This window comes from Lepisosteus oculatus, chromosome 5 (genome assembly GCF_040954835.1).
Source record: "Lepisosteus oculatus isolate fLepOcu1 chromosome 5, fLepOcu1.hap2, whole genome shotgun sequence".
Classification (NCBI taxonomy): Eukaryota; Metazoa; Chordata; class Actinopteri; order Semionotiformes; family Lepisosteidae; genus Lepisosteus; species Lepisosteus oculatus.
In genome coordinates, this window is record NC_090700.1 from 60,347,070 (window position 1) to 60,374,975 (window position 27,906).

At 41.1% G+C, this 27,906-nt stretch overlaps 2 protein-coding genes across 5 annotated transcripts; one reads left to right on the plus strand and one right to left on the minus strand.

Annotated features, from left to right (window-relative positions):
• Positions 1-1,277: 1,277 nt before the first annotated feature.
• Positions 1,278-14,171, plus strand: sv2 (synaptic vesicle glycoprotein 2). 2 transcript variants are annotated; one of them, XM_015343791.2, is made up of 14 exons: positions 1,278-1,733; positions 2,445-2,519; positions 3,702-3,863; positions 4,710-4,872; positions 5,503-5,624; positions 6,595-6,758; positions 7,965-8,045; positions 9,262-9,303; positions 10,528-10,617; positions 10,933-11,021; positions 12,125-12,258; positions 12,534-12,629; positions 12,998-13,157; positions 13,874-14,171. In XM_015343791.2, exons 1-14 carry the CDS (start codon positions 1,655-1,657, stop codon positions 14,055-14,057), a joined length of 1,641 nt encoding a protein of 546 aa, XP_015199277.2. In that variant the 5' UTR covers positions 1,278-1,654; the 3' UTR covers positions 14,058-14,171. The 2 variants fall into 2 exon arrangements, with proteins under 2 accessions (XP_015199277.2, XP_015199278.2); XM_015343792.2 differs by lacking the exon at positions 9,262-9,303 and having other exon boundaries at positions 1,285-1,733.
• Positions 14,172-15,489: 1,318 nt separating this feature from the next.
• cpeb1a (cytoplasmic polyadenylation element binding protein 1a) lies at positions 15,490-26,953 on the minus strand. 3 transcript variants are annotated; one of them, XM_006628938.3, is made up of 12 exons: positions 26,869-26,953; positions 25,489-25,660; positions 22,619-22,810; positions 20,235-20,458; positions 19,761-20,013; positions 19,405-19,518; positions 19,083-19,172; positions 18,412-18,548; positions 17,707-17,905; positions 17,224-17,318; positions 17,037-17,117; positions 15,490-16,785 (listed from the first exon to the last, which is right to left on the minus strand). In XM_006628938.3, the coding sequence occupies exons 1-12, from the start codon at positions 26,881-26,883 to the stop codon at positions 16,675-16,677; spliced, it is 1,683 nt and encodes a 560-aa protein (XP_006629001.2). In that variant the 5' UTR covers positions 26,884-26,953; the 3' UTR covers positions 15,490-16,674. The 3 variants fall into 3 exon arrangements, with proteins under 3 accessions (XP_006629001.2, XP_006628999.2, XP_015198889.1); XM_006628936.3 differs by having other exon boundaries at positions 19,068-19,172; XM_015343403.2 differs by lacking the exons at positions 25,489-25,660; positions 26,869-26,953 and adding an exon at positions 22,950-23,304 and having other exon boundaries at positions 19,068-19,172.
• Between the last annotated feature and the right edge of the window lie 953 nt (positions 26,954-27,906).

Genomic DNA, 27,906 nt, shown 5'->3' on the forward strand with positions numbered 1-27,906 from the left:
AACAGTACGGCGATATAATGCATATAACACACCTGCACTCTACATATAATAATATTGTGCAAATAAGCTCTCTATACATATTTGTATAGTGATTATGCCCAGTATAACATGAGCGGAATTGAATTAAACACGGAGATGGATACATACTCATACGTAATAATAATAATAATAATAATAATAATAATAATAATAATAATAATAATAATAATAATAATAATAATAATAATAATAATTGCTTACATTTATATAGCGCTTTTCTGGACACTCCACTCAAAGCGCTTTACAGGCAATGGGGACTCCCCTCCACCACTACCAACGTAAAGTATTATAACTGTTTCAGTGGCCAAGCAGTACTCACTTCAAAGGATGCTGTTATAGATATTCAGATACCGGATAATGAAACAACGTTTAAGTTTTTTCTTCCTGTATCTTAGGTAAATAATAATAATAATAATAATAATAATAATAATAATAATAATAATAATAATAATGCAATTATGTAGTTTAAATGTATATAGCGCCTTTAAAAGATAGATAGATACTTTATTGATCCCGTGAGGGAAACTGCAGGGCGACAGCAGCTTAACACAGATAACACAGCACAGTGTAACGAATGATACAATAATAATAATACAATACATATAATACAATCAGTACAGTGAGGGGTGCACTAAGAAGAGTTACTCACAGTCCGGACACACAAAGAACACACCAGAACAGAACAGTACACAGAAAAATCGTATCACACATATGAATATAAATATAGATGTAATATAGATATAGATATAAATATAGATGTAAATGTATTGCACAGGTCCCTGGCATATATTGCACAAAAGTGGTTGTAAACGGGAAAAAGAAAAAGAAAGAGAACAGATGTAGCAGTAGATGTGTATATGCGTTTAGTCCAGAAACTGGTCACTGTCGATGTTGCCTCTGCCAAGACGCAAGGTGGTATCTTCGTAAAGCAGTTTACAGGAAAAGACGGGAACAACGTTTTGCAAATTAATGATAACTGGTTACTTCCCCCCTGTTCTGTTTGTTATTGACATGGTTATGAAAGTGTAGCTACTGCAAATTGTTATCGCTACTGGGTCCTAAGCTCTACTGTGTATTGTTTTCGTGCCTTACGCCACGTTGTCGCATATTTTGTCTAGGGGTTGCAAAAAAGTTGAACACCTGAAGTTTGGGTGGCAGGCAACTTAAAGCAACGTTTCTTGTTTTTGACGGACGGATACACAACAGTGTGCTAAGGCTCCTGACGGTTAGAGGAGTTCCGTAAGACTTCGGGGAGCGAAACTGTGAGAATAAGCAATAGTGTAAATTACACTGCAATACGACTCCGGGAGGCTAAAAGTTCTCAATATTGAGTGACGTATAGAAGAAGAGGTTTATATATTTTTCCTCAAAGAGTTTCGTTATTGCTCAGCGGTTAAATGAAGCCCCTATCAGCAGAAAAAAGCAGATTTCCACAGCCTCCTGCCGCAGCAGCTTGCGGACGTTACAATAACTACACAGTACCTGCTGTCCCTTGTTGCGGTCCGTAGTGCTTTAATCTTTCCCTAAACAGAAACATTTCGCGTCACTGTGTCCCATACGACCGCGATCGCGTTTGCCAGAAAATGTTTCCGAGAAGCACGGCTCTGAATTTAAAATGACTGAAAGCGTCTTGGAGGAAGGGCTTGGAAATACAGCCCGACAGCCATTGCTTGGAAACCCGGACGCCTCAGTCCGTAAGTCGGGCATACTGTAGAAGAAACTGCAGGCTCTAGGAAATGGGAATATTATTTTGCCACGGAAGATTCTATCCACATCTGGATTAAAAATTCACAGCAACACCCGTGTGTTATAAAGGGATGAGCTGTATTAATCTCTGTAACAGTATTTGCATGATTATTGTTAGTTTGTTTCGTTTTATTGTTGGACAAAATACTCAAAATTATCATGGGTTTGATGGCACTGTGATTTTACTTGTAACCTGGAGCAGAAATACAGTATCAGTATCAATTGTTTTCTTAAGCAGTTTGTGTTTGTTGTTGCAATAAACTTAATTTACGTGTTTAAATAAATGATATGATTTGATGAAAAAACCTTTAAGGTGAAAAGGGAAATAATATGCATACAGGCAAAAGTGTAAATTTTAATGTTTATTAACATGTCACGTATATGTCTGACTTGATTTCTACTTTGTTAAGCATTTTATGGCCAAAAACCCAAACAGTGCAGTAAACTCAATATTTTGGACTTCCAGGAATCAAGGACAAGATTCATTTTTTGCTTTTTATTTCTAGATTTCTATTTACCATCCAGGGTGTACCCTGCCTTGTGCCTGTTGCTAGCTCTCCCATGACCATGTATTGGATAAAGCAGTTAGAAAATGGACGGATAAATGTTGCAATGAAAGGACATTCCTGTTTCACTAGATGTCAAAATGTGTTTTGCAGGGAAGAATGGGAGGAATTTTGATGAAGAAGATGGGCAAACCAGATTCTCCTATGAAGAAGCGGTTGAAGAAACAGGTACGAGAAATACAAGCAGCATACTTAAAGACCAGTCAGACTACTTTGGGGGTACTGTATGGATAAATATAATAGAAACACTAAACACAATAAAATAAAGGGTACTAATTGAGATCTTGTACAGTTAACGATGGCTTTTTTGTTTACGAATGCTCAGGCTTAAATATTACTAGCAGGCGGCAAAACAGCAGTGTCATTTAAACGAAATGGCAAACTCTTATGAAAAACAAACCGTTTAACCGTTCAAACTTTGGTTCCTCTTCACAGGTCTTTTATTGTTCTTCCTCCTCATGTATTAAGCTATCAAGACATTTTTAGAAAGAAAAAATCAAGGGATTGAGAAGGTAACTTCTTCACTTGAACAGTTAGGTGGAGTTTACATATCCAGAGTACACTGGAATCAATGGGGAAAAAAAAAACCAAATACTTGTTTCTAACGTCCACTAATGCCTTTGATCTTCTTTTAGGTTTTTAATTAAATGTTCAATGAGGAAAAAATAGATATAAGAGAGAGGTAATATATGAGTGCTCTATATTTTTGGAAAATTATTAAATACTGGTTAACATTTCCAAAGTCTAGGGGTCTACTTTCAGTTTAATATGTATATGGCATGTACTATTACAGCTTTGCAAATATTTTATTTACTGTATCAGCAAATTCCTTACTGTGAATTGTAAAAATATCAGAAGAGCCAATAAACGGTATTGTGTAATGGCTATCGCCAAGCCTTGGGGGATTGTTCTTGTCCGTGTTCCTACAAATGTAGTGTTAAACTAGATTAATGCAGTTAGGCTGGACCCATGTGGTTGTAGGGGATCATATTCTTTTTATGTGCTGAACAATTACTTACGGCACGTCGCGCAGTTTCACGCAGTGACCAGGGGAAATCCTGCAGAAACAGTGTCTTCACTTCACAAGGGTTGCTTTGTTCCAGTGTCTCCCAGTCTCTTCAGATGCTTTAACACCTACTGTATGCTTGTCTTTTCAGAGGAAGGCCTTTTCAACAGCAGATATGACAGTATCTTGTAAAAGTGTTTTTAAGTCCATACTCACATTCCCTTTAAACTTCATATGCCCTGTTTAAGGGGCCTTATTTCATCTTGGCAGAAGCTATTACACGTGTTTAATCTGAACATTATTATGGTGCTTTTTTCCATCTTTCCCTCCTCCTCCCACGGCAGGGTTTGGTCTGTTCCACGGTGCTCTGTTGGTAGTGTGCGGATGGGCCAATGCCAGTGATGCAGTGGAGATCCTTTGCGTTTCTTTCCTGTTGCCTACGGCACGCTGCGACCTGCTGCTCAGCTCCTCCGACATGGGGCTGCTCACGGCCAGCATCTTTCTAGGTACACACTGCTGAATCTGAGGGGCTGCTGTTTGTTTGCACCTGTGCTTGTGTTTGCCTCGTGTTTACAGCTGTTGGCAATATATGTGTGTGCTCTATATTCTTAGGCAAATGATAACGTTACGTATAGGTTTGTATTTCCAGACTCCAGGGGGGTACTTTCAGTTTAATGTGTATATGGCATGCTATTACAGGCTTGTGAATATTGTATTTGCTGTATCGGCAAAATTCCTTACTGTGAATTGTGAAAAATATTAGAGATCCAGAGGCACATTTCTTAGTAGTAAAAGCAATGCCACCTTCTGAAGCCAGGGCTATTCTGCTCTCCATAACAAACAAAAAACATTTCAATTGCACAGTGAACTGCAGACCCATGCAACCTATGCTAGATCAGATATTCCAAATGAAAAGATGAAATCACTCAATAACGATCTTCTTAATAATATCTTTCATCTTATTTAAGGTGAATTTTTAGGGAATCTTACTCCCCTCCCACAATACGTAAACTCACATATGTGGAAACAACAAATGGGAGAGGGAAAAACTCTGTCCTCATGCACTCCTTTTTAATACACTAGAAGACTTTCAACTACTTGTAACAGCTAAATTATACAAGAAAGTGGCACTTGTGTAAATCCTCATTTCATATTAAAAAAAAAAAAAAAGCTCTTTAGAGTATTGCCTCTGAAAATTCTGGACATTAATCCTGTTAAGTAAAACTTGAAACTCAAGAAACTGAATGGAGCTTGGAGTTTGTCTGCGCTGTATTCTGTGAGAAAGCAAACAATGAAGATATGAAAGATGAATTGCTTTCCACTGGGATGTGCTTCTGTGTCTTCCACTGCAGGGATGATGGTTGGGGGTTATGTGTGGGGCTACCTGGCTGACCAAAGGGGGCGCCGCAGAGTCCTCGTTCTCTCACTGACTGTGAATGGTGTTTTTGGAGCACTGGCAAGTCTGGCTCCTATGTTTTGGCTGTTTCTTCTGCTGCGTTTCGTCAGTGGTGTTGGGTAAGTGTCTGTGTCAGAATCGGTGAGCTAGTGAACAAGATAGGGGCTTATCATGGTGGTTCTGGGTCTTGATGTGGGTCTGTTTCTGTCAATGATGAAAGCTTGTTCCTGGCTGTGGCGGCTCAGGGTCCTAACCTTTACCAAATACCCATGAACCCCTTTAATACACTGTAGAATTTCAGCACTGCTGTCTAAGGAAGGCTTAGGATGTTCTGTCTCTTTCTACATGCTAATAATACATGCTACAGTTCCATTAAAACTCACTTCTACTGTCAAGGAATCATACTGCTGTTTTTCTTCATTTTACAGCATTCTAGAGATTTGAAAATGAATAAATAATCATTATCCAGCAATGTCAAATGCAAACTGGAGATCTGTTGATTGTCTAACCTGCAGGATTGCCTTGGAGATTCTAGAAAATAAGCTGTTGGGACAGTTTCGACATCGTGCATATAGCTCATTGCCTCTCATGCACTTCTGCAGGATTTTGCGTGAGCTTAAGGCTCACGAATGTGCCCCTGACTAAGAGAAAGGAAGCCATGAAAAGCATACTATGAAGTACTATTATCCAGTTAAAACTCCACAATTGTCTGTGTTCTCCGTGCTCATGCTGGCCTTTTTCCCCTGCAGGGTTGGAGGCTCCATTCCAGTCATCTTCTCCTACTTCTCCGAGTTCCAGGCACGCACCCGGAGAGGAGTTATGATCAGCGCCTTAGCCACTTTCTGGATGGCCGGAAACATACTAGCAGCAGGTATCGGATCGGGAGTACTCCAGTCATCTCCTCTTTGTAACCTGTTAACAGGAGTAATTGAAGAAAATAAGTGTTTTTAAAAGATTAAGGTAACAATTGCTCTGGAAGCTGAACACTGGACTGTAGTGGGTATTTATTAATTACCAAATGTACCCTCTCAGTATGTTGTTGCCGTATGTATGTTAACATGCACACTAGTCTGTGATCATTTAGTCACTGGTTGATCCATGAAAGAATACTGAATGACTGTTGAAGATATTAGTACCCATCTTGTAACATCTTGTTACAGTTTATTACTGTGTCAGAAACCATAGTCTAAAGAAAGGTTCCCCCTTAAGCTTCCCAAAATAGAAAGGAGCTAAAGCTTTGTAACAGTGAAACTGGACAGGGGGAAGAATCCAGGCAAGTTGGATTTCTCTGGTATGCAATGGCATTTACAGGCTTTTCTTGTTCAATGAGTGCCCTGGGATCTGTAGTACAGCTCTGCATAGATGTGCTTCATTAGGCTATCGATTTAGGTTGAAATGCCGAACAGCTTCTGTTTTTACTTCAGTTAGAACATATTGACCATTGTGATCAATGTGAGCTGAAGGACAAATGAACACTTAGGCAGCTCTTACAGAATTCAGGTCACATATTGCACTCGTTGTTTAACTGCATGACATTATTCAAGGTGAATAGTACAAAAGTAATTTGAGAGAAGCACAAAAAAATATGGTGTGTCAGACACAGTCAGCAAATTAGAAAAAAGAACAATCGAAACATTTTTTCCCACCTGTATATCAGTTTTAACAAAAACTGTTTCTTTTGTTCCATTCTTTTTCAACTTAATTCATTAATCATAAGGATATGCACAAGATCCATGCTATTTATTGAACTAGAAGTAGATGAAGTCTGTTCAACGTCTTGTCAAAGTCTGTGCCTGTGGAAGATGGGATATTTTGCCCTTAACTGTGAGCTGTCATCACAGGCTTGGCTTGGCTGGTGATTCCAAGCACTTCCCTGAGTTTCCAGCTGGGGTCTCTGCAGTTCCAGAGCTGGAGGTTGTTTGTGGTGCTGTGCTCCATCCCCAGCCTCTCCTCGGCTCTTGTGTTTGGACTGGTTATGCCGGAGAGTCCCAAGTTCCTTATGGAGGTACGGAACTGAAATTGAGCAAAGCTTTTGTCTATCATCATTTCCCCCTCCTAGCTAGGGGCTGTAATTAAGTCCATACATCAGTTATGTCCTATCCAAATCACCATAACATCTGATCAATCCAATACAAGCAGACGTTGCTTAACCCTAGAACCCTTGAAGTGGATGGAGCTCTCTTGAGATTCCTAGCCATATCTGTTGCAGCTTGTGTGAACTTCCTAGTCATTCCATATGATGGGGTGGCCAAGATCAGACCTGGAGAAGCGCAGCCCAGCATGTCTCATAGGTGACTCTTAATTCATGAGTTTGTAAAGATAAATTAACATGATCGTACTTACTGTCCCCCCCACACACACTCCGTTTTGTTAAAAGTGAAATTTCTATAAATATAGGTTTATTCCATGCTGAAAAAAAGAAGAAAGAAAACACACATTTCGGCCGTGGAGCCTTCTTCAGGTGTCAATTCTGGACATTCGTCTGTGCTGTATTCTGTGAGAAAGCAAACAATGGAGATTAGAAAGATGAATTGCTTTCCATTGGGATGTGCTTCTGTGTCTTCCACTGCAGGGATGATGGTTGGGGGTTATGTGTGTGACACCTGAAGAAGGCTCCACAGCCGAAACGTTGTGTTTTCTTTCTTCTCTTTCCAGCATGGAATAAACCTATTACTTGTTCCTTTGCAGCCTACGCATGCTGACGCAGCTACCCACCTGAACTTTCTATAAATATGTTTAAGGTTCACAGTGTGAATGTGATGCATGGAAGTGCTTTGATTCACTACCGGGATTTATATAAATATATGACACTAAAATGCTTCCCTGCTGTACCTTCTCCTTAAAAGCTCTTGATATGAAGTCGTTGTGCTTGAATGTATTAATAAACACAGCAAAACACCAGAACCAGAGGTTTTCAGCTTCTTTTGGTGAAAGACACCCTTTTAAGATATCCCTCCTCATATGTGTCCTTGATCTACGCATAATTTTAAATTGAAGCCTTTAAATATCGCAAATATCTATTATAAAATGTTAAAGGCAGAACTGCAGGTGTGAAAAGTACATTGTCCTCTGGTTGATACTCCCCCTGAACAATGAGATAGGCAGACTTAGAACACATTTTTATAATGGCAGTGTGAAGGGTGTAGATACTTCTTTCTGTTTTGAACAAGTTCAGGTCTGCTGTTGACGTTCCTTGTACATTATTGCACAGGCTGGACGAGAAGCTGAAGCCATCGCAGTCTTTCAGAAGATGTTTATGTTCAATCACAGAGGCGATACCAAGCCTTTTCCGGTAAGCAGTTTGGTTTTGCTGCTAACTGTTTTTTTAATAATGATCAGATTAGTGCACAAGTTTCTCACACCAGTTCAGTTTATATGGGAGGAGCTTTTCCATGAGGTAAACCACATTTATAAAAACACATATGCAAGGAACATGGCAAAAATCTTCAACATGAACTGTGGAGAATGGCATTTCTGTAGTGCCATTACTATTGGCTGCTTATTCAAAAATTATGCAGAATGCTGATGTAAAGGAATAAAAAAGTCAAATTACCAACGTTTGGTCTCCTGGTTCAGGTAAAAAAAATTAAAAGAATAATTTGAATAGTGTTCCAAAAATCCATAAAAAGAAAAAAAATATTCTGGCACATGTACATTAAAACGTCACTGATGGTGACCCCTAATGTTGTTTATCTAATCATAGATTCTATTAATTATTTAGTCAGCAAAATACAGTATTTTGTTCTGGGACAGCCAATGGCTCATAAAAGAACATCACATTCTTCTTGCTCCATAGAAAGAGAGAGATGTATTTCTTTCACCACTCTGTTCTCATTTTTTAAAGAGCTTTTACTGTTTATCTTGCTATGCTATTTTTATTTCGGCCTTTTCTTTGCTAAGTTGCATGGCACATTTCCTGCATCTAAAATGCTGTGTTGCACAAATTCCTTTTAAAAGCCAAGGCAAGCCTAATTAAGCACAGGAATCCAGAAAGATGTAATGCCCAGAATTGTTGCGTTGCTGTTGGCATCGTGCATGTGCACCAAGCGGTTTAGAACATCAGGATAATTTTAATAGACTGAACAAAGTTCATTACCTGCTCTGAATCAAGAGTCAGATGTTTCAACTTTTTGATTACAACGTGTAAGACCTTCATTTTTGCCAGCTCTTTGGATGTCTAGATCTCTTGAGCTTGGGAAGGGATATAAAACAGGCACTTATTAATTAAATACCCAGCCTCTTATATCTAAAAGGAGGTAGAACGGAGATTCTGATTGTCAGTGTTTTAAGAACAGAGGACACATATACCTTATATTATGTTCCGTGATGTATTGGATGTGAAATAAAGATTAATGACAGAATTTAGGTGGTTTTAATCTTTTTCAGACCTGTAATATATTCTCTTGCTTGGCTGCATGACAGGACTTTAAAACGGGCAGTGCTGATCTATCGGCTTCTCTCGGAAAACTGGCTTCTGCTTCTCTCTCTTACTACTTTCTACCCTCTAGTGGCATTCTTTGGTATTGCAGCAGATGGAGCTTCCCCTTGAGGTACAGTAGGAAAACCTATTCTGGAGGCTGGTGGTGGGGTGGGTTCTTCTTTTCTGATGAAATGGTCTAGAAAAGGACCCTTTCGACACACTGCTGCAGAGCAGCATCTTCTGAGGGTGACTCGTGGCAGTCATCAGGCACTCACTGCCTTACTACATTGCAGGTTAGGAGAAAAACGCCTAGCTAAATGAAGGGGAACTTCAGGTAGGCCAGGTAGAGCAAGCCCAGAATTTTATTTTTCTGAGGACACCGGGCCTAACACCCCTGCTCTGCCCTGTAGATGGTGCTATGGGATCATTCATGTGCCGGTACTCAGGACCTCAGGTTAACTTCAGGTTACAGTGCAGAGTTCCTAGTTATCATACTGGGGCCTTGGTTTGGCAGTTCTGGTTCAGACTGAAGAGTGCCACGCTGGTCCAACAGCAACCACTTACAGTGAAGCACGCTTTCTTAGAGGGCTCTCATCCTGGCGCTGACCAACAGCAGCCTTGTTAAGCCTCTCTGACTCTGTATAGAAGAACCTGAAGATGGCTTCATAGCTGATGTTGTTTATTCTTCTTTCATTTTACTTTTTTCAACATTGTTACTGATTTTCTAAAAAAATGTTTGGTGAGTCCCTGTATCTAATGAGGTAGTCACTCCCTTCCTTCAGGAGCTCTCTGGTTTAAAGACCAGCAGAGGTATGGTTTGTATGAATCCAGGGGCATAAAGTTAAGACAGTAGTTATGCACAAGTGGTTCTAAATATTACAGCTTCTGGCTTTTATTGTTTTCTGTTGACATAAAACCTGGCTATGCCTGTCAGTTATTTTAATCCCATCTAAAGAGACCAACCAGCATTCTTCTAGATCAGCCAGTAAATGGATAAGAATGGGCCTTGTTGCTTCTTTCAACAATGGACAAAATGTCACATTTTACATGTTTAAGATTGCCTTCAATAATTTTAAGTTTCTAAATGTCTGCAGTTAACAGCCTCAAGAAATAATTACAGAAAGCTCAAAACACTGTTTAAAAAGGGTGATTTAAATACATTTGTCATTTTTTAATTAATTGTGTTAGCATCTTAAACAAAATAAGTAATGCAATGATTTATTTTCAATGAAGATTGCAGTCCTAGCACTAAGTGTCTGGAAGATAATTACTAAAACACACACAGGAACTATGGGAGGCATTAATGGAGGCAGTTCTATGGTTGTAACTAATTTGTTGTTTTTCTCTCCCACAGATATCAGGATTACGCATTGTTTCTGGATCTCATAAAGAACACGTAGTGCCCAACACAAAACTACGCAGGCTCATCCACACACTTAAAGAGGTAAATTGTTTACTGAGCTGAATGCGAGAAGTCAGAAATGCTTGCATTTGTGGTTGTATCCAGGGGCTAATTGCAGTATGCTTTTAGCCAGTCTTTTCACCCTGTTTTCAGACTAGCATAGGCTTTTAAAAAAACATATTTTAAATTACAGGCTCCCCTTTACTTCAGCTTTGGAAGAGACATAAAAAAACATCATTGAATTTTTTGCACTGTACCAGTCAGATTCGGAGTTCGTTTCCTTTCTAAGAAAGGACTGTTGAGAGAAAGAAGAGCTGTGTTCTACTACTGAACTAACTGCTTTTATTTGTCTTTCAGGGCTTGAGTCCCATTGGCAAACTCTTTACTACCCCACTAACATCACGGAGTGTCATTCTCTTTGTCATATTCTTCAGCATATCATTTGGGTATGTTTGCAGGCCTACTCTGTACACTCAACTGTGTTCCTTTTTTGCTTTGAACCAGTTATCTTTTATTTTACAGTTCTGAGTGGCGAATTATTCTTTGTACACAGAGCATTAACATTAATGCATCACTCAGCAAAACCTCAGGTGCGCAGGTGGGTCTAGCAGTGGGGTCAAATCCTCTTTAAGCAGTGAATCAGATTTTCGTAGACCACCCTGATGGACATCAGCGAGTCTGATGCAGACATGCAGAGCGCTAAGCAAAGTGTTGTGTAAAACAGACCCATCAATGGGGAGGTACAAGTGTGATGCTCTAGACTAGATGGCCACCTGACTGCATGCTGCTGCATTGATTACGTCCCGGATCCTCAACTGCTGCCTTTCCTCATAGAGCAGTGAACTCATACATGCTTATTGAGGTGAAGTAGAACAGGACTGAGCACTTATCACAGGACTGAATTTGCTCTCCCAGTGTTAAACATGCATCACCGATGAAAAGCTCGTATTGACTTCCAATGGTGACTTCCAAGTTGTGACTTTCACAGTAGAACCCTCCTGTTGATCGTTCCTGTACATGATATTATCAGCATATTTTGAACTTGAACTTGCTATAGAAATTGTAATTTTTCTGAGAATGCTGTGCACTTCTTGCTGTTGTATTCTTTTGACACACAGTATATTTTACAGGTCTTTATGGTGGCATTTTCTCCATTCTGTATGTGAATGTGGCTTTGGAGGTACATTTAAGAACTGAAATAGTTTTAATGGCATGTTTGTGTGGTGTAGCTGTTAACCTGTATAAATGATAAGTTATTATGCAATTGTGGTCAAATACTCCATCAGAAAACCAAATGAACAAAGTGCAAAGAAATTGCAATGACCAAAGATTGAAGATATTGAGGAAAGTTTTTTTTTTTTAAATAGTATGTTTTTTAATTTATAGTTTAAATTAAAAAAGGGTAACTTGTTACATATAGCCTTTCACTTTAAGGGAAACTAGATCAGATCGCACTGGAAAGTAGACAAGGATCTCCGCCATGACACCAATGCGTTCATATAAATTAGCAGCTCAGCATTTGGCTCACTGTCTTGCCTTGCCTGGGTAGGTATTACGGCCTCTGGATGTGGTTTCCAGAGCTGTTCAAGAGGACAGAGGATGGAGGCTCCCCTTGCTCCAACGTGTCCCGTTCCTCCAGTGTTCACCCTGAGAACCATACCTGTTATCCTGTCCAAACTGCAGGTGGGCGTGCTCGCCACTGAGTTGACCATGTCTCGAACAAATATATAGCTGTGGCCTCTTACACTGTCACACGGCCTTGCTGCATTTGAAATTGTCTGTTTTCAGTGGTTCTTTCTAGTAATTCTATAAAACTGTTAATTAATTCATACAACAATTCCATTGTTACACAGCAGAAAGACGTTGTTGTATGTTCTGAACGGGGTGAAGGGAGGAATCAGGAGCAGTATCATTGATTGGCTGGTCAGTTTATTGGCTGGTCTTCTGTTTATTTACAGTGTATATGGAGGGCTTTGTCACAGCTGCTGCCAATCTGCCAGGCAACATCCTTACCATCCTGCTAATGGACAGTGTGGGAGGAAAGGTCTTAATTTGTGAGTATTGGGAAAGATCAACCTGAATTCAAGGTTTTCCCATGACACTGTCATAAATGGTTTAACTGTATGCTGAGGGACCGTTTTAAAATGGTCAATTCAACATCACTGTGAAGTACGTTAGAAAATAGAAGGGTTTGATCACGTTTTTACTATAGAACCTGGTAAGTCCGCAACAACATACATGTTGGTGAAATGTCATTTTTTTCAGCAATCACTATGAATATCTAAGACCTCCTTAACCCTAGACGTTTTGATAAGTAGAGTGGGCTGTGACAGCAAGGGCTTTTTTGGAGTTAACGGATGGCTGGTTTTAATATCCTATTGCTTTGTATTGGTATGTGTCATTGGGTCTGTCCTGGTTATAGCCTTTAGCCTGCTGGTGTCAGGAGTTAGTGTCTTCTTCATCTGGTTGGTGAAGACCAAGCTGCAGAGCCTGGCCATGTCGTGTTTGTTCAGCGCTGTCTCCGTCATCTCATGGAATGCGCTGGATGTCATTGGTGTGGAGCTCTACCCCACACAGCTGAGGTGAGCGAAGATCGGTTTCTGAGACGGCTTTTTGTTTTTAGTTTGTTGAGAACTGTGAACTTTGTACATACTTTTCCTCCAGAAAGTGTTTCACTCGCATGTGCATGAAATAAAAACATTTTAACTTCTGAGACAAACTCCTGACTGTCTTTTAAGGGGAAGCGGGGAAAAATTTCTCCCAACAAGTTGCAGGAGGGTTTTCAGTTTTTCAGGCTTTTTTCAGCTGCTAAAAAGATAAATCCCTCAGGATATTGACCAACAAGCAGAGGAGACTGTCTTGCCCTGCTATCAAACCGATTCACAACTGGTTCTGTTCCTTTTCAAAAACCCAAGATTGCAGCAGAGACAAAAGGGGCCAGTTCTTGCTGAATTGCAAAATGTCTCATGTACAGAAATCAAAACCCTTAACTTGTAGTGAATGAAAATGTGAGGCCTCATATCTTTTACATTAAATGTGTGAGTTAGTACCCTAATTCTTTTCTTCCCTTTTACCATTGCCCAAACAACAGGCAACAAACCATCTTCATTTGATACTTTTAGTTTCAGGCCTTAAATTAACTTGTACTCTGGCACTTATCCCAGGTCTGGAAGGATTCAGTTTAAATGGCTTATAAAAAAATGATATAAGAATGGTATAACGTGCTTCTCTTGCAGCCCCAAGATTGCAGATGCTTGTTCAAAAACCTCTAGCTGAAGGGTCTTCTCTTACCTTTCAGGTCTTCAGCTCTTGGGTTCTTCACCGGTGTGGGCCGAGTGGCAGCCATTCTCGGCAACCTGGTGTTTGGTCAACTCTTGGACACCAGCTGTGCTATTCCAATCCTGCTGGTGGCAGCTCTCTTATTCAGTGGAGGACTTTCAGCAATACTGCTGCCTCGGACCCTACAAACAGAGCTCACATGAAGACCAAGAACCTGCAACCCTTGACTTCAGACTTTTGCCTTCAGTAAAAACACCTGGACCCTTTGCTTTATACTGTAGGTTTTGTATTCTGTAATAAAACTTGTTTTATTTGTATTTTGGCTTTAACTACTTTTGGAAAAAAAAGCTCCATCCTAGAATGGGAAATTATGGGTTATTTATTTGCCAAGGTCAAACCAGTAACTCAATATTCAGAATCAAGAATTAGAAATTGGTATATCTGAAGCCATTCTAAAAATCCACTTACAAATTAAGGTTTCTAACATATGCAAATGTTTTTTTAAAGGAACCTGCAACAATTTGACATTTTTAGGTTCCATTCTGAGCCTCAAATCTATTCAACCTGTAGATTACATTACAGGTAATTACATTTATGGAATGTAATTGTGAATGGTTTAATATCTTAGCAATACTCAGGTCCTCCAATTGCATAGTGGTTTAATAAGATTGCTTGCAAGCATACTTTGCAAAAAAGTGATATTCAATTAGTCCCAGAAATACAACCTAAAAAGCAAGAGAATGCTGGCAGGTATCCGCAATAGTCCACCCATCTGGCAAGCATCAGGTTTCTTCACAACAGCAATAGCATTTAGTCTTTACTCTGAAAAGCTATCAGATGGTCATTTTCAATCTCAGGTACAGTAAATGTTCCAATTTACAGGGAAATTCATATGATGAAAATGCAAAATGTTGTAATTGACATCACCAATTTAAATGTTGCTGCACTTCATACTTTTGGCTACCCACCTTTCAGCTTGCAAAAAGTAATTCCTTAAAGGAGGAAAATAAAATGCATATTCAACCAGAAAGCCAGGAAGGAGAAAGGTTATGCCAAGAATAAAATGGATCATTGGCCAAGCTTTTGCAGCAATGAGAACATCATGACCATGGCTTAAGAGAAGGAATTGCAACTGCAAATTGCTTCTAGACCTTACACTTCTGTAACATTGTAGGCCGTTAAACCTAGGAGACTGAACAAAAGAGGCATAGACTCCTAATGCCAATTGTTTGGTGCTTAATCTTAAGGATGCTGCATCCATAAGCTTAATGGCTTTGGCCAGCTTTTCAAGTTCTTTGAACCTTCACTTTTCTACTAACATACACGAGTTATGAAGGCTCTGTACTTGTAGTTTTTAATACCAATCATGCCAAGAGCACCAGTTTTTAAACTTGAGCTTCACAGATTTAGTGCTTCCCGGTTAATAAACTGCAATTGACAAAATTGAACTGCCCCAGCTCCATCAATCAGTACATGACAAAAAAAGGTAGCATCCAATCTTGGTGGAAAAAGAACCTTGTCTGCTGAAGTACAGGTTAGGAACTGCAGTTCTGGGAATCCCCAGATACAACTGGAGAATCCAAGTGTCAACTTGACATGTCATGTGGGTGCATTTTACAAACCAGTACAATCAAGTAATGCTTCAACACCTTTATTTGTGCCCAACATCAGTAGAACATCATACTCCACATCTGTAGGTAACCGCAGCAAAGTTTGCAGACCACAATGAGGTAGAGACCTTAGAACACTAAAAAGCAGCTGGGCTAGGCAACATCGCAACAAGCTCAGCAGGAGAAAAAAAAATAAAAAAAAAGATCTTTGGCACACTGCTTCAGATTAACCTAAAAGGGAGGGGTGGGAGGGGGAACAAAAGCTGCATTAGGTCAACTCTAGCTCCTAGTACATTCTAGGGAATCTAAAAGTTCTCTACATTCAACAGTAAACAAGCAACATCTCAAAAAAAAAAGGGGTCATGGTCATAATAACACCTGCCCTTCTGCGGATGTACAAAAAGAAAAGTGATTAAAAACCACTAAATCTACCCCTCTCAAGTGCAAATTAAAAAGTGAAACTTGATTAAAACTATATACAGAAATCCAAGTCAATATCCAGTCCAGTTTCATTTCCATAAATCTAATCATTTGAATTGAAAAAAAAACTGATATTCTACCAACAGCCCCAGACACGCATGGGGGAGGGGAAAAAATAATTTAAAAGCCGCCAGGTAGATTTCCTTTTCAGATTCTCCCCATGTTGTCACGACTTAAAACTGTTGTGTAAAAAGAACTGGTAAAAAACGGCGTAAAAATTTCTGAAATGCAACTGGTTAAATTAATCCCAACTCTCATCTTCCAAAGTAAAAAACACCAGCTGGCTGCACATGAAAACAGCAGACCAGATGGAGAGAAAAAAATTTAAAGGCACTGTATGGCAACTGCCAAAGTGAAAGGCAATGATACTTGCATTATTGTTCATCAATATGCAAGGTATGAGAGAAAAAAAAAAGAAGCTTGTTAAAAATCAAGGAGAAGGCGTTTGCATCAACACCTGAACCCTGGCCTGGATCTCTCCAGCTGTGGCGACGAGTCTGGGAACTGCATAATGATGGGCCCCTGTCACCCGAAAATGTCACTGTGCACAGTGCCATTGTGAATAAGTAAACAGCAAAAAAGTAGCAAGTGCAAGTGAACTTTCTACAGTATTCTCTTGGGAAGTCCTCCTAGAAATGCTGTCCCCCCGGTCGAGGAACCAGCACTCTCTCCACGCTGGGTTCCACAGAAACCCCTTCTACAGCAGAAACTACAGCATCCATGCTTCAGCTTAACTGGAGTCACGGTTCTTTTGGTTGCGCATCAGCGGGCGATGGTTACTGAGGATGTCCATCGAGTGCTGCCAGTGCCAGCAGGAGCGACAGTAGTACTTAAAGCATGCCTGGGGAACACAAGAAAAACACTCATGAGGACATGGCTAAAACCAGCTTATTGTCCCCCCCCCCCCCCCTCAAGATTCACGTAATTCTCTTGGGGAAACTACCAGATTGAGTACAGACCACATACCAAAACATGGTCAACCCCCTTAAAAGTGTACTTCACATCACTTTCCCCACAAAGAATCAGCTTCCTTTTATACAGCTCAACCGTCTCCATTCAGTCACGTGGGATAAAGGCCAAATGTTCCTTCACCTGATCTCTGCAGAAGAATGGACCTGGCTGGCGATTGCACACTTGGCACATTGAGTCTTCTAGGTATGGATCGATCTGAACCTGAGGAACACAAAATATTTGTTTTAATTCCCCATGGAACTCAACTCATGAGCTTCTGTTCACACGTTAGGCCAAACAAATACAAAAAAAAAAGATGCATCCTTACCTTCTTTGTGAACTTGGAAGTTTTGATCTCCACAAAAGCTGCACTAACTGCCTTCAGGTAACTACGCTGGCTGTTAAACGTCACACGCCCAGAGCCTGATTGCAGAAAAAGAAAGTTTAGGTTCCACTGAAGGACTCAAACTTAAAGCAGTCTATCAGGTTGACAATTTGCAGTGAAGAGAAAAAGGAAGACTGCCTTAAGGGGTTCAGATTCAAGGGAGCTGCACATCACTTCCACTGCAACAAGGCACTGTTTCAACGCAAGTCAGCTTGCCACCTACAGGTTGAGGTGCTGTACACTTAACAGATCAACCAAACCAATAGAACCAAATGAGCAGTTTAGGAAGCAACTGGATTTTAAGATGACCAAAGACACTTGTTCCGATTGGCTTAGTTGGTTATATAAGGACCCAGGAATGGTCCCTGGTACTATTTGGGTGGGTGAATATAGCTAACCTTGTAGACAGACGGAATTCATCTTTACCTATTGGATATTTGTGCTTGTCGGTATCAATCCCAGCATATATCACTCCTCCAAACAAGTCATTCATGATGGTGGCTAGAGCCTCTGCATTGAGCATCCCATGCAGAGCCCCTACAAACACAGTCTTGCTGGGGTCCAGCCGTTGAGAAGAGCAGCGTGCAAAATTACTGTCCGAGATGACCCATGGAATAACCTGCACCTGCAGAGCACAGGAAGACCAACAGCACATCTTCACAAGAGGCTTCTCCCCCCCAAACTAAAATATTGACATGCTCAGGGATGATTGAAACAGCTCGCAAACGGAGTATAGTTTTAAGTTGTAGAGGAGTCATCCCCAATTGACGTTGGGGTCAATGTAATTTTTTTGTAAATTGTGCTGGACTAATGGATGCAAACAAGAGGCCCTTCAGCCCCATTTAGCACATCTGGTATTTAGTAGTTAATTAATCCCAGGTGTATCCTGGAAGAAGCCAGGAAATTGTCTTCAACGTGGTGGGGAAATTTGGAACAAACTCCAACAACCTTCTCCACCAAAGCCAAATGTGCAAGGCAAGTTCCTTGCAAGATGGATTCTCTCAGACGAGTTTAAAAACATGTGCATTGAGGGGTTTTGAGCTACCACTTAAGAACCACTGGAATAAAGAGCAGGTCAAGATGTTCAAGACAGTGGGAGCGATGAGAGAAACTGGATTCAATCCCACTTACATCCTTGCAGCGCATCCTTCGGCTGGACATCTTGAAGAAGTACTCGCTTAGGTCATCTGGGTTGAGCAGGTCCTGAGTGCAGGCCTGGAGCAGAGCACGTACAGACTTCTCCGACTCAAACACCAGGTATACGTACCCTGTCAGACAGCACGCAGTCACTTCAGAGCCCCGAAACCCCCCCTCCATCCACTGCATAGACCTGCTGCTGCACACATCCTCCGCATAGTGTGAAGATGTGGCAGGGGATTTTCAACAGAACAATGTTTGCATGTTCCAGAGGGTGAAAAAAACATTCTTGAAGTCATTATACAAATTCAAAAGGGAAACTAGTCCAATGTCCTTTAGGCACTTGGCAGCAATGATGAAAACATTTTTGTAAAAGAAAAAAAAGATTTATGCATTTCCTAGTACTGCACATGAGCAGATGTAAAACTGTTTCTTTGGATACATTTAGCCAAAGCAGCAAATCTGAAGAGGATGTTGCTTTCATATTTTCAGTGTTGCCATTAGTAGTCCATGCAGGTACCCACCTTCCCACACATCTACAGTACTGCCTTTATTAGTCCGTGCAGGTAGCCATCTTTTCACCCAAGTGTCACCTCAGACGGTCCCCTTGGAGTGCTTAAGAAAATTAAGACCTACCTACATTTTATTACCTTTTGGCATATTACCTTTCGGTGGGCAACGAGGGTGCTTGCCATCCTTACCAGGCCACTCAACACTCAGGGGCCCGAACACACGAAACGTGCTGATCAGTCCAGCTGTAGAGCAGACGTTCAGCCTCGGTTAACAGGCAATCAAGGCAATGATGCTGCACAGGTTTACACCCGAGTTCCATTATAACTAAGTGGATGTCACAACGTGACAGGTTCACCGCAAAGCCAACCCAAACTAATTCAGCATAAAAGGTATGTTCTAAAAGCTTTAGTGCTTTATTTTGCCCTTCATTAACTTTAAGACCAAGCCATTTGGATAGGTAAGCAGAGGAACTACCTTCAGTGATATCCCAAGGTACTCCACCAAGGAAGACCTTACAAGAATACAGAGGGTTCTTGTAGTTTCTTGGAGGCAGCTGTCCACTCCAGGTGAAGGTGGCTTCATTCACAGCTGAGGAACATCACAGTATAGAGCAAAAACCCGTCACAAAAGTTATCACACCAGCATACCACTTTGGATTTCCAAATTTACAAACGCCATGCCAGTCCTCAGAAATGTAATGCACTGAAGCAAATGTTACAAGGTTATGAAAAAACAGGGAACCATTTTCTGCTAGGCAACAAATAGATTCAGGGCTGCTATTCTGACAGGGATGCATCAGTGAAACCATGACAAACCCAAGTGGACTTTACCTGCAGCCTGCCTGTGCAACCTGGCCTCTCTCTCAATGCTGAAAGGACCATCCGGACTGTCCAACAGGTCCCAGCTGGGCCACACCGATGCCCCAGGCCATCGCTTAGCCAGACTGGTGGGGGTGGTTACATTGGCAGCAGAAGCCAGGGAGAGTTGGTCCTGGTCAAGACGAGAACCCCCATCCAGCTTCAGGGGGTCTTTCTGCATGTTCCCCATCAGGAAAGGCAAGGGAGGGGAGATCCTCAGGGAGGACTGTAGAAAATAACAGCTTTAAATCCCAAATGACTTTGGCAGAGAAATTTTAATTCCAAGTACCCCACCTACCCCTAACATGGTTTCAAGAACCTGAACATGTCAAATCAAATTACTTGAATGGAAAAAAAGCCACCAATAATAACAGAACAAGACTTGAGACCCAGGTTATCTTGGAACCAGAAAAGGAACAGCTAATGTCCTCCGAGAACTCCACTTACAAGCAGGTCACAAAGATGGTCTGACCCAGAGCTGAAGCCACTCAGCTCCGAGTCCGCTGGGCTGCTGGAGCGCGAGTCGAGCAGAGACCGCGACTCCAGGCGCGAGTTCCGGGGGGCCATGCCTGGAAACCGATCCAGAAAGTCGGTTCCAATGGGATCCAAGGGTGGTAAGCCAAGGGGTTTGCCCAGTATGTTGCCAAGAGGGCTGTTCAGCATGCCTAACACTGGGGGGGAAGACAAATGGAACCAGGGACCAAAAGTGATTAACAGGCATCTGTTCAGTTCCGCAAGTTTTCCTGGATAGATCCTCTATGAACAGACAAAGGATTACGCAACAGTAGTTTTGAAACTTACAGTAACCTAAACTATCCCCCAAAAAATCTGCCAGGCCATGGGCTAATCCAGTCATTTAATATAGTTTCAGTCACAAGGCAAAATGGCACCGCCTGTCAACACCCACTCCAAATGCTCCTATATTAAACCGAGAACTTAACCCCTGTACAACAGGCATCAAGCATCAGTTTACAAGTTACCAATTGTAGAAGCCCTTAAAACAAACCTATCAATTTTTTAAACTCAAGTAAAATGTCAGCTGCATGAACCTGGCCATTACAGAAACGCAGGAGTTTTAAGGGGACATTTTTCAAATTACATTCATGTACACAGCTTTTTTATACCCCTGAGAACTGGCTAAATTAAAAAAATCCTACAGACTAGCTAAAAAGGCTAATACCTCAGAGGTATGCAATACTTAACACCTCTGAAAAACCCCTAATATTCAGATGCAAGCAGCTAAGCCCACAGACCAAAATTATACCAAGACTGTCAAAACATTGTAAATGGAGGCAGATTTCATAATTAAGATAGCCAAATTCATATCACTTGACCAACCATTTCCTTGTTGAAAGGCTAGCTTGTTTTAATATCTGACAGTGCATTCTACTGTTCCAATTCTAAATCGGACCATTTAACAAAGGATAATGGGTTAAAAGCATCCTGTATATTTAAAAATAATGGAAGCAGATTATAGAAGACTCTGTCAACTTAGTGAAAGGATGATTCAGAGCAAGATGTATGCCACAGACAGTTGTACACGTTTTAAATAGCACATTTAAATAACTCACTCAAAAACAGCATTTGGACTAAAACTTCAAATGGGCTGTACCAGACTTCCACAAGCTGTTACCAGTTCACATGATTGGATGCCGATTGAGATGTTAAACCCGAAACAAAGCATTGTAAACAATAAGCTGAGTGAATAAATTAAGAAATTTATCTTCGTACAAGTCCCTATTGAATTGGTTTCTTGAAACAATGTTCTTATTTTACAGTACTGAACACATAGCACTTTTTTACATTTTTAAACTATTTGCATCAAGATTAAGAACACCGAGTCTTTGCTATAAAGACATCTAACAAACCTCCCTATGCGTCTTGGGACTTTTAGAATAGGGATTCTTATTGCAACAGTGCATGACTCAGCTACAGCGGAGACAGGGTTTTAAACGTGTTACACAAAAATCAGATGACATCGAGTCACTACCTGGAAAGCCATTTCATGAATTTCAATTGCTAGTGGCCAGCCTAAGAGGCCTGGTATGCCCCCACCCCCTACAGAACAAGTTTCTGAAGCTGAAACCACCATTTGAGATACAGAAATCACAAAAGGTACTGGCAGGACACCGAAACTACCTAGTAATTAAGGGAGAGTTACAGAATTCACTTCCGAGAGTAGTAACCTGTATTTTACCACCAGGACCTGCACTGAGTGCTACAGTGAGTTAAAGGAACAATATTCCTCAGGCCGAAGACGGCCTAAATCAGAGCCACTTTCAAGAGCAGAGATGAGTACCAAGTGAAGCATCTTCAATTGGTCCTGTACCCATCTTTAAAGTCAAGTTACTACACAAATCTACACAGAGCGATGGAGGTAATGAGATTGCTTTTTACAGCCCATCAAAGCTAGCAGGGATGCATTTAACCTTGTGACATTAGGATGCTGCTTGAACCTACTGTACAATAAGGGGGAAGAGTCTTTCAGAAAGTTAAAAATACACCAAGCAGGGATGCTGCTCACTTTGGACCGTGGGAACTTACAGGCTAAGCACAGTTCTTTCTAGAAAGAGCGTCACAGAAATAGGTCTGTCGATGCAAATCTCTGCACAACCCACATCTGTCAGGGAGCTAGCCAGAGCAGCAATTCAGCTACTGAATTTCACAAACTGTACCATAAACCTCAAACTGCTCAGAGCAGACCATTCACAGCTTATGCTATTCCGAAAAAAAAATCGTCACTTCCCTGAATCTCAGAAAGGCACCTTAAGCAAATAGTATCAGTTAAAACCGCCACATCACGAAAGCCCATTTACCAGATTTGTACTTACTAGAGGGACTGCTGGTCTGGGCCGAGCTTTCAGCATCTGGGTTGCTCCATGGACGGTCCCACCCGGACAAGCTGAGGGACTGAAGGCCTAAACCCAGGTCGTTGACATCAGGTAGGACCCGAGAGGATTCCTGTGTTGTGCTGGGGAAAAGCATCCTGCTACCAACTGCAGATACGTCCGAGTCCTGCAGGTCTGCGAGTGTGGAGAGAACAGTGTTCAAGCACCAGCTCGGAAATTAAGCAGAGAAGAAAAATCCTATTTGTAAAAACAACAAAAAAAAAAAACAGGCAGCTACTCTCCCTCAGGTCTGCCAGAAACTAGAGTAGCTAACCTGCAACTGTGCCTGGTGTGGCTGCCATGCATCTCCGTCTGCATCACTGACCCACCTAGCATGTGACCCGGGTGCTGATGCACTCGCACACTCCTGCTAATGACATCACCCCCTCCTTTCCACTTGCAACAGCATGCAATAACAAATGAAATTCCTTAGAAATTTCACTCCCAGACCGAGAATCACGCAGTGTGCTCTGAAGCTCCAGCGCTGTCTAGCCTACTTTTCCATTCCGTGCGCAGCTCCAGAAGCAGCGACAGCTGGGAAATAAAGGAGATCTCCCTGCTGTATTGTGCTGGCTCCAGCCTGCCAGCAGCACAGGCAGTCAGCTGCTGCCGTCTGATCAGAAGTTGGAGAACGAGCTATTTGCCCTGCCAGCTCCCCATCGCTCTTCAGAGCTGGACTGTCTCCAATTGCTGGCTACAGCCCTGATTCAGCAACTCCAGTCCGAGAAGAACAAATCTGCTCACATAATCACTTTGCTTCAACTTGGATGTCACTGCCCATCTGGCACTGCATTGTTTACCAGATATTAGACAGTCTTCTGAATTATCGACTACTGGGGCACAACAATAACTATAAAACGCCCGACGTGGTGATCAGAAGGCAAAAAACTAGAACTTAACCTAGAGATTAATGCATGTCAGTCCACCATGCTAACAGTTGTAACAAACCTCCTGCAAGAGCTTGTGAGACTCCTAAAGCATTTCCAAGTGCACCAAGGATGGCAACCCTTTCCCCAGTGGGCTCACAAAGCAGTGGAAATGGCATAAATGTTTGTTGTTGTTGGGGGGGGGGGGGGGGGGGGGGAGTATTACATGTTTGCCTACCATCCATTTACCCTTACCATTCCACATGACAAGCTTGCATGTTCGTCACATACTTTTCATGTATTTGTTCTAGCAGGTTATGAACATCATTTCTGCTATACTGTATATGCAAATCCTTTTAAGCACTTTCTTTTAAGACTTTCTCTAGGTAACCTAAATTCTAATACAGGGGCTGCAAGAAATTACATCTAAAAAGTAGAAAAAAGGTCAAAAACATCAAGAGAGGCAAAACTTGAATCCTTAAAGTTCAAAACTGGTTGCCTTCTCTTTTTGGACCCATTACAGTAACAGCACTTGCTGCAGACAAGACAGCGCAGCATGAATCAGCTGTAATAGGTGGCCGACAAAGCAAGCCTTTATTTCAGAGTGCCTGCCAAGCCTGCCATTTTGACGCAAATAAGGAAATTCAGAAGCAATGGGATGATTCCAGTACTGAGCCTATCAAAGTTACCTTGAGAAGAAAATAAATGAACAAGTACAAAGTGTTCTACCATCCAATAAGCGGATTTCAAACCTTCATTTACGCAGAAAACAGAAAACACTCAGCTATATTTACAAACACATGACAACATTAGTCAACATGTCAATGCAATGGGAATGTTCTGCTTTGGACTTGGAAGTAAAATTAGGATTCACTGTTCCTAGTTTCCAATCTGGACAAAATTGGTTTGCTTTTGGAGGCTTAAGATTTACCAGCCCAAATGTTAAGCAGACTGGTTCTGCAAGCACTTATGAAACCAAAATTAAGAAAACATGCTCAAGTCTTTGTCTTGTGGAACAACTGAAACCCCACAAAGGACTGTCAAACATTTGACCTCAAACCAACTCAATTCATGACTAATGTTTTTAATTTTTCAGAACAATGCAACTCCTTTTGAAATCCAATTGGCCATCACTGCCTCCACCCTAAAACCACATTTAGTGGATGCTGTTCATTACACTCATTATATCTTTTGGCCATTAGCTATAGTTTACAAGCTTAGTCTTACATTATACATTTCAATTCTGGCAAAAATCCGTCAGGATGTTTTGATCAACATCAAATGAAAGACCCACTCAATGGGTAAACCAAAACAAACGAGTTACACTCCAGGATCAGGGTGACCTATGAACTGTGCTTGAGGGATTAAGGCAAAACTCCACTACAGACATTAAGAGAAAGGAACCCACAAGATACAAAAAGACTTAAGAAGGGTTTTCAAATGACAATCATCAAAAATGTAAGGCACTTCAAATATCTCGCTGGATCATGATCTGAACATGCATTTTGTCAGATGGCTTTAATGTTCTGCACAACTGCAAGGATTAATGGATGCTACAGACATCTGAAACTTCAATTAAGGAAAACTTCAGATGATAGACCACAAAAATTGGTCTAGATTATCCCAGTTTACTCTTAACACAACCTAGAGGAAAGGGAACAGAGCTCTTGAAAGATTCATTGTAAAGTTAAACTCAAGTTTCATCTTTCTAATCCTTAGAACCTCTTCAGCTTTCAAACCTCCTTGAGGGCTGCACTGGAATATTACAAGATTGCAATAAGTTAGTTTTCTAGCCTTCCAATTCCACCACCCCAACTCACATTTCACTTTACTTTAAAAATGATATTCGCAAACTCCTTAAGGTCAATAAAATGCTAAGCGTCTTAGAATGAAAACCCTTGCTCCCCCCACCACATTTCCAGTCCTTCATGGAACAGAAGAGTTTACCACTGAGGTTGTCACGCTTTGTCTTGGTGATGGGTGTAGTGCACACCCCAGTAAAATCCAGCGAGTTCCCCAGCATGGTGTTCATTTTACGAAAGATATCCGCATTACTGCATGTTGACAAGGCTGGAGCCTCAGAGTCCCAGTGATCATGAGCTCTGGTCAGATCTTCCTTCTGTGGAAACCACAAGAAAAATGACCACCATACAACACGCACTAAAAACAATTCAGTTTTACTTACAGATTAATAAATGCTATGTGGAATTGTGAATTAAGATATGCTCTTAAATTACTAACGGGACTAGCAGTTGCAATTGCAGTTCAATATTTGATAGCTTGCAAGTCCCTTTCAAAACGAATGAAAAAAAAAAACTTTCCTTAGGATGGAATATTATTTTATATTCATCTACTACATAGAAAAAAGGAAAGCTTCAGTATAGTTTTTAGAAACGTTTTTGGGATCACTAAATCGTTTAGACCTTAAACACTTTAATTGGTTTAAAAAAAAAAAAGCTTCGTATGCAGAGCAAAATTCATAGCCTACCATCACCTGCAATGGAAAAACGCTTTGGGCATGCGTACCGTGTAAAGAAATTTGGGAACTTGTGGAAAATCTAGAGATAGGCACGGAAAAGGAATGTTATTGCGACTTCGTTGAAGTCAACGGTTATTCCTTAGTTGACCGCTCAAGACAGCCATAAACCACTTAATCCTGTAAGTCAAAAACATTCACTCTTCCATTATTCAAGTGACAGGCCCTTGCATCAAGCGATATACACAAAGAGCAAACTACACCATTCCGCTAATACAATACTACTTCGTTACAGAACTGCGAAATAACTGCTGACGGAGGTCAACGTAATGCTTAAAGTTAAACGCTGTTTGAAGCGTTACATTACGTGCTACTTCGGCGGTAACAACTAATGATGGCGGTATTGCTGGTTTATTACAGTTACCGACTTATGAGCGCATTCTGCGGCGACTTCAAACACGTACAGACCAACATCAGCAACACGTCTCAACTCGCGGACCTGAACTCGCATCAAGCAGGCCGAGAAAACACTCGCCGGAGTTTCTCACACCACGAGTTACGTCGTCTGTCGCTAGGCGTGTCGGAAAAAAGCGCACCGTTTGCGTTTGCGCACATTTCGTAAATTGTTACTTTAATAAGCGACGTGCACACTACTTTTGTTGGGTGGCTGGTTTGAGTTTCAGAATTGCATTCTGGAAAATAATTACCACACCAAAAAAAAAATAGCATTCCACTTTTAAACGCCGAGGCGTAGTGTCTGGCAAAATCGTGAAAAACACACGATAAAATCACGGACAGCAGTTAACGCAAAACCACAGGAGCTACAGGGAGACTACACCGCAAACACTTACCAAAGAAAAAGCCATGATAAAACAAAGGTTTCTATTCGAGAACCCACAATGAGAAGTTTCTTTAAACGGTGTTTGCGATAACCGTCTGACTTCTACTTATACCCTCCAAATTAAAATACAGAAATCTGATTGACCAAATGTGCGTCAGCTGACCAGTAGCTTCAACGTCTAATCGTTTCTTTAAAGGGGAAGCAAGAAGCGCTATTTCACGAAGAGCAGTTCACTGTTTATTAACGTTTTGTTGTTGGAATTATCATTCGACAGTTTCGCAAGAGTAGCTGTTGCTGCTGTTAAAGTATTTGTTTTGGGAAATTGACTTATCAAAAGCACGCATGCACAGACTACACTCGCATATAGACAGCATAATAAATTCTGGATCGAACAGTTGTTGAAGTCTGAATTTTAACGAATCATTGCTCAGGCATCTTATTTGCATAAAGCTATATTTTGTTAGGTATGGGCGTGTGGCACAGTGGTTAGCATTGCTGATTCGTAGTGCAAGGACCGTGGGTCCCATTCCTGGTGTGCTATTTGCACGGAGTTTGTATGTTCTCCTCACGTTTGCACGGGTTTCCTTCAGGTGCTCCAGTTTCCTCCTGCAGTCAAGCGACATAGGTTAATTGGTTGAGTGGATTCTGTAATATTGGCCCTGGTGTGAATGTGTGCGTTTGTGTCTGCATGTGTCTTGCGATAGACTGGTGTCCCATCCAGGGTGTACCCTGCCTTTCACCCATTGCTTGCTGGGATAGGCTCTGGCTGTGACATTGTACTGGATCAAGAAATTTAGAAAACAGATGGATGTTAGCTATGACTCGACAAATCAATATACAGTATGTTACTGAAAACAAAAGTTGAGCATGGATTATCAAAAGTACTGAACCAAAGTTTGTTTAGTTCTTGCTTACACCAGTTTTGTAAAATAAATGGATTTCTCTGCATCTTAAAGCAATCAGCAATGCTAAGATTTCATTTAAACTTCTGCATCTGCTGAGTTGCTGAGTCAACTTCTTCACTGTCTCCTCTTTTCAGACAAAAATG

Bases quoted from the DNA above. Each gene is read 5' to 3' on its own strand.
- sv2 (XM_015343791.2), top strand. From the start codon at position 1,655: ATGACTGAAAGCGTCTTGGAGGAAGGGCTTGGAAATACAGCCCGACAG. The intron at 4,873-5,502 runs GTAAGTGTCTGT...TTTCCCCTGCAG, and splicing joins CGTTTCGTCAGTGGTGTTGG to GGTTGGAGGCTCCATTCCAG. The intron at 6,759-7,964 runs GTACGGAACTGA...ATTATTGCACAG, and splicing joins GTCCCAAGTTCCTTATGGAG to GCTGGACGAGAAGCTGAAGC.
- cpeb1a (XM_006628936.3), bottom strand. The intron at 19,519-19,760 runs GTAAAGTCCACT...GATGTTCCTCAG, and splicing joins GTTGCACAGGCAGGCTGCAG to CTGTGAATGAAGCCACCTTC. The intron at 19,173-19,404 runs GTAGTTCCTCTG...TCTGCTCTACAG, and splicing joins ACCTTGGGATATCACTGAAG to CTGGACTGATCAGCACGTTT.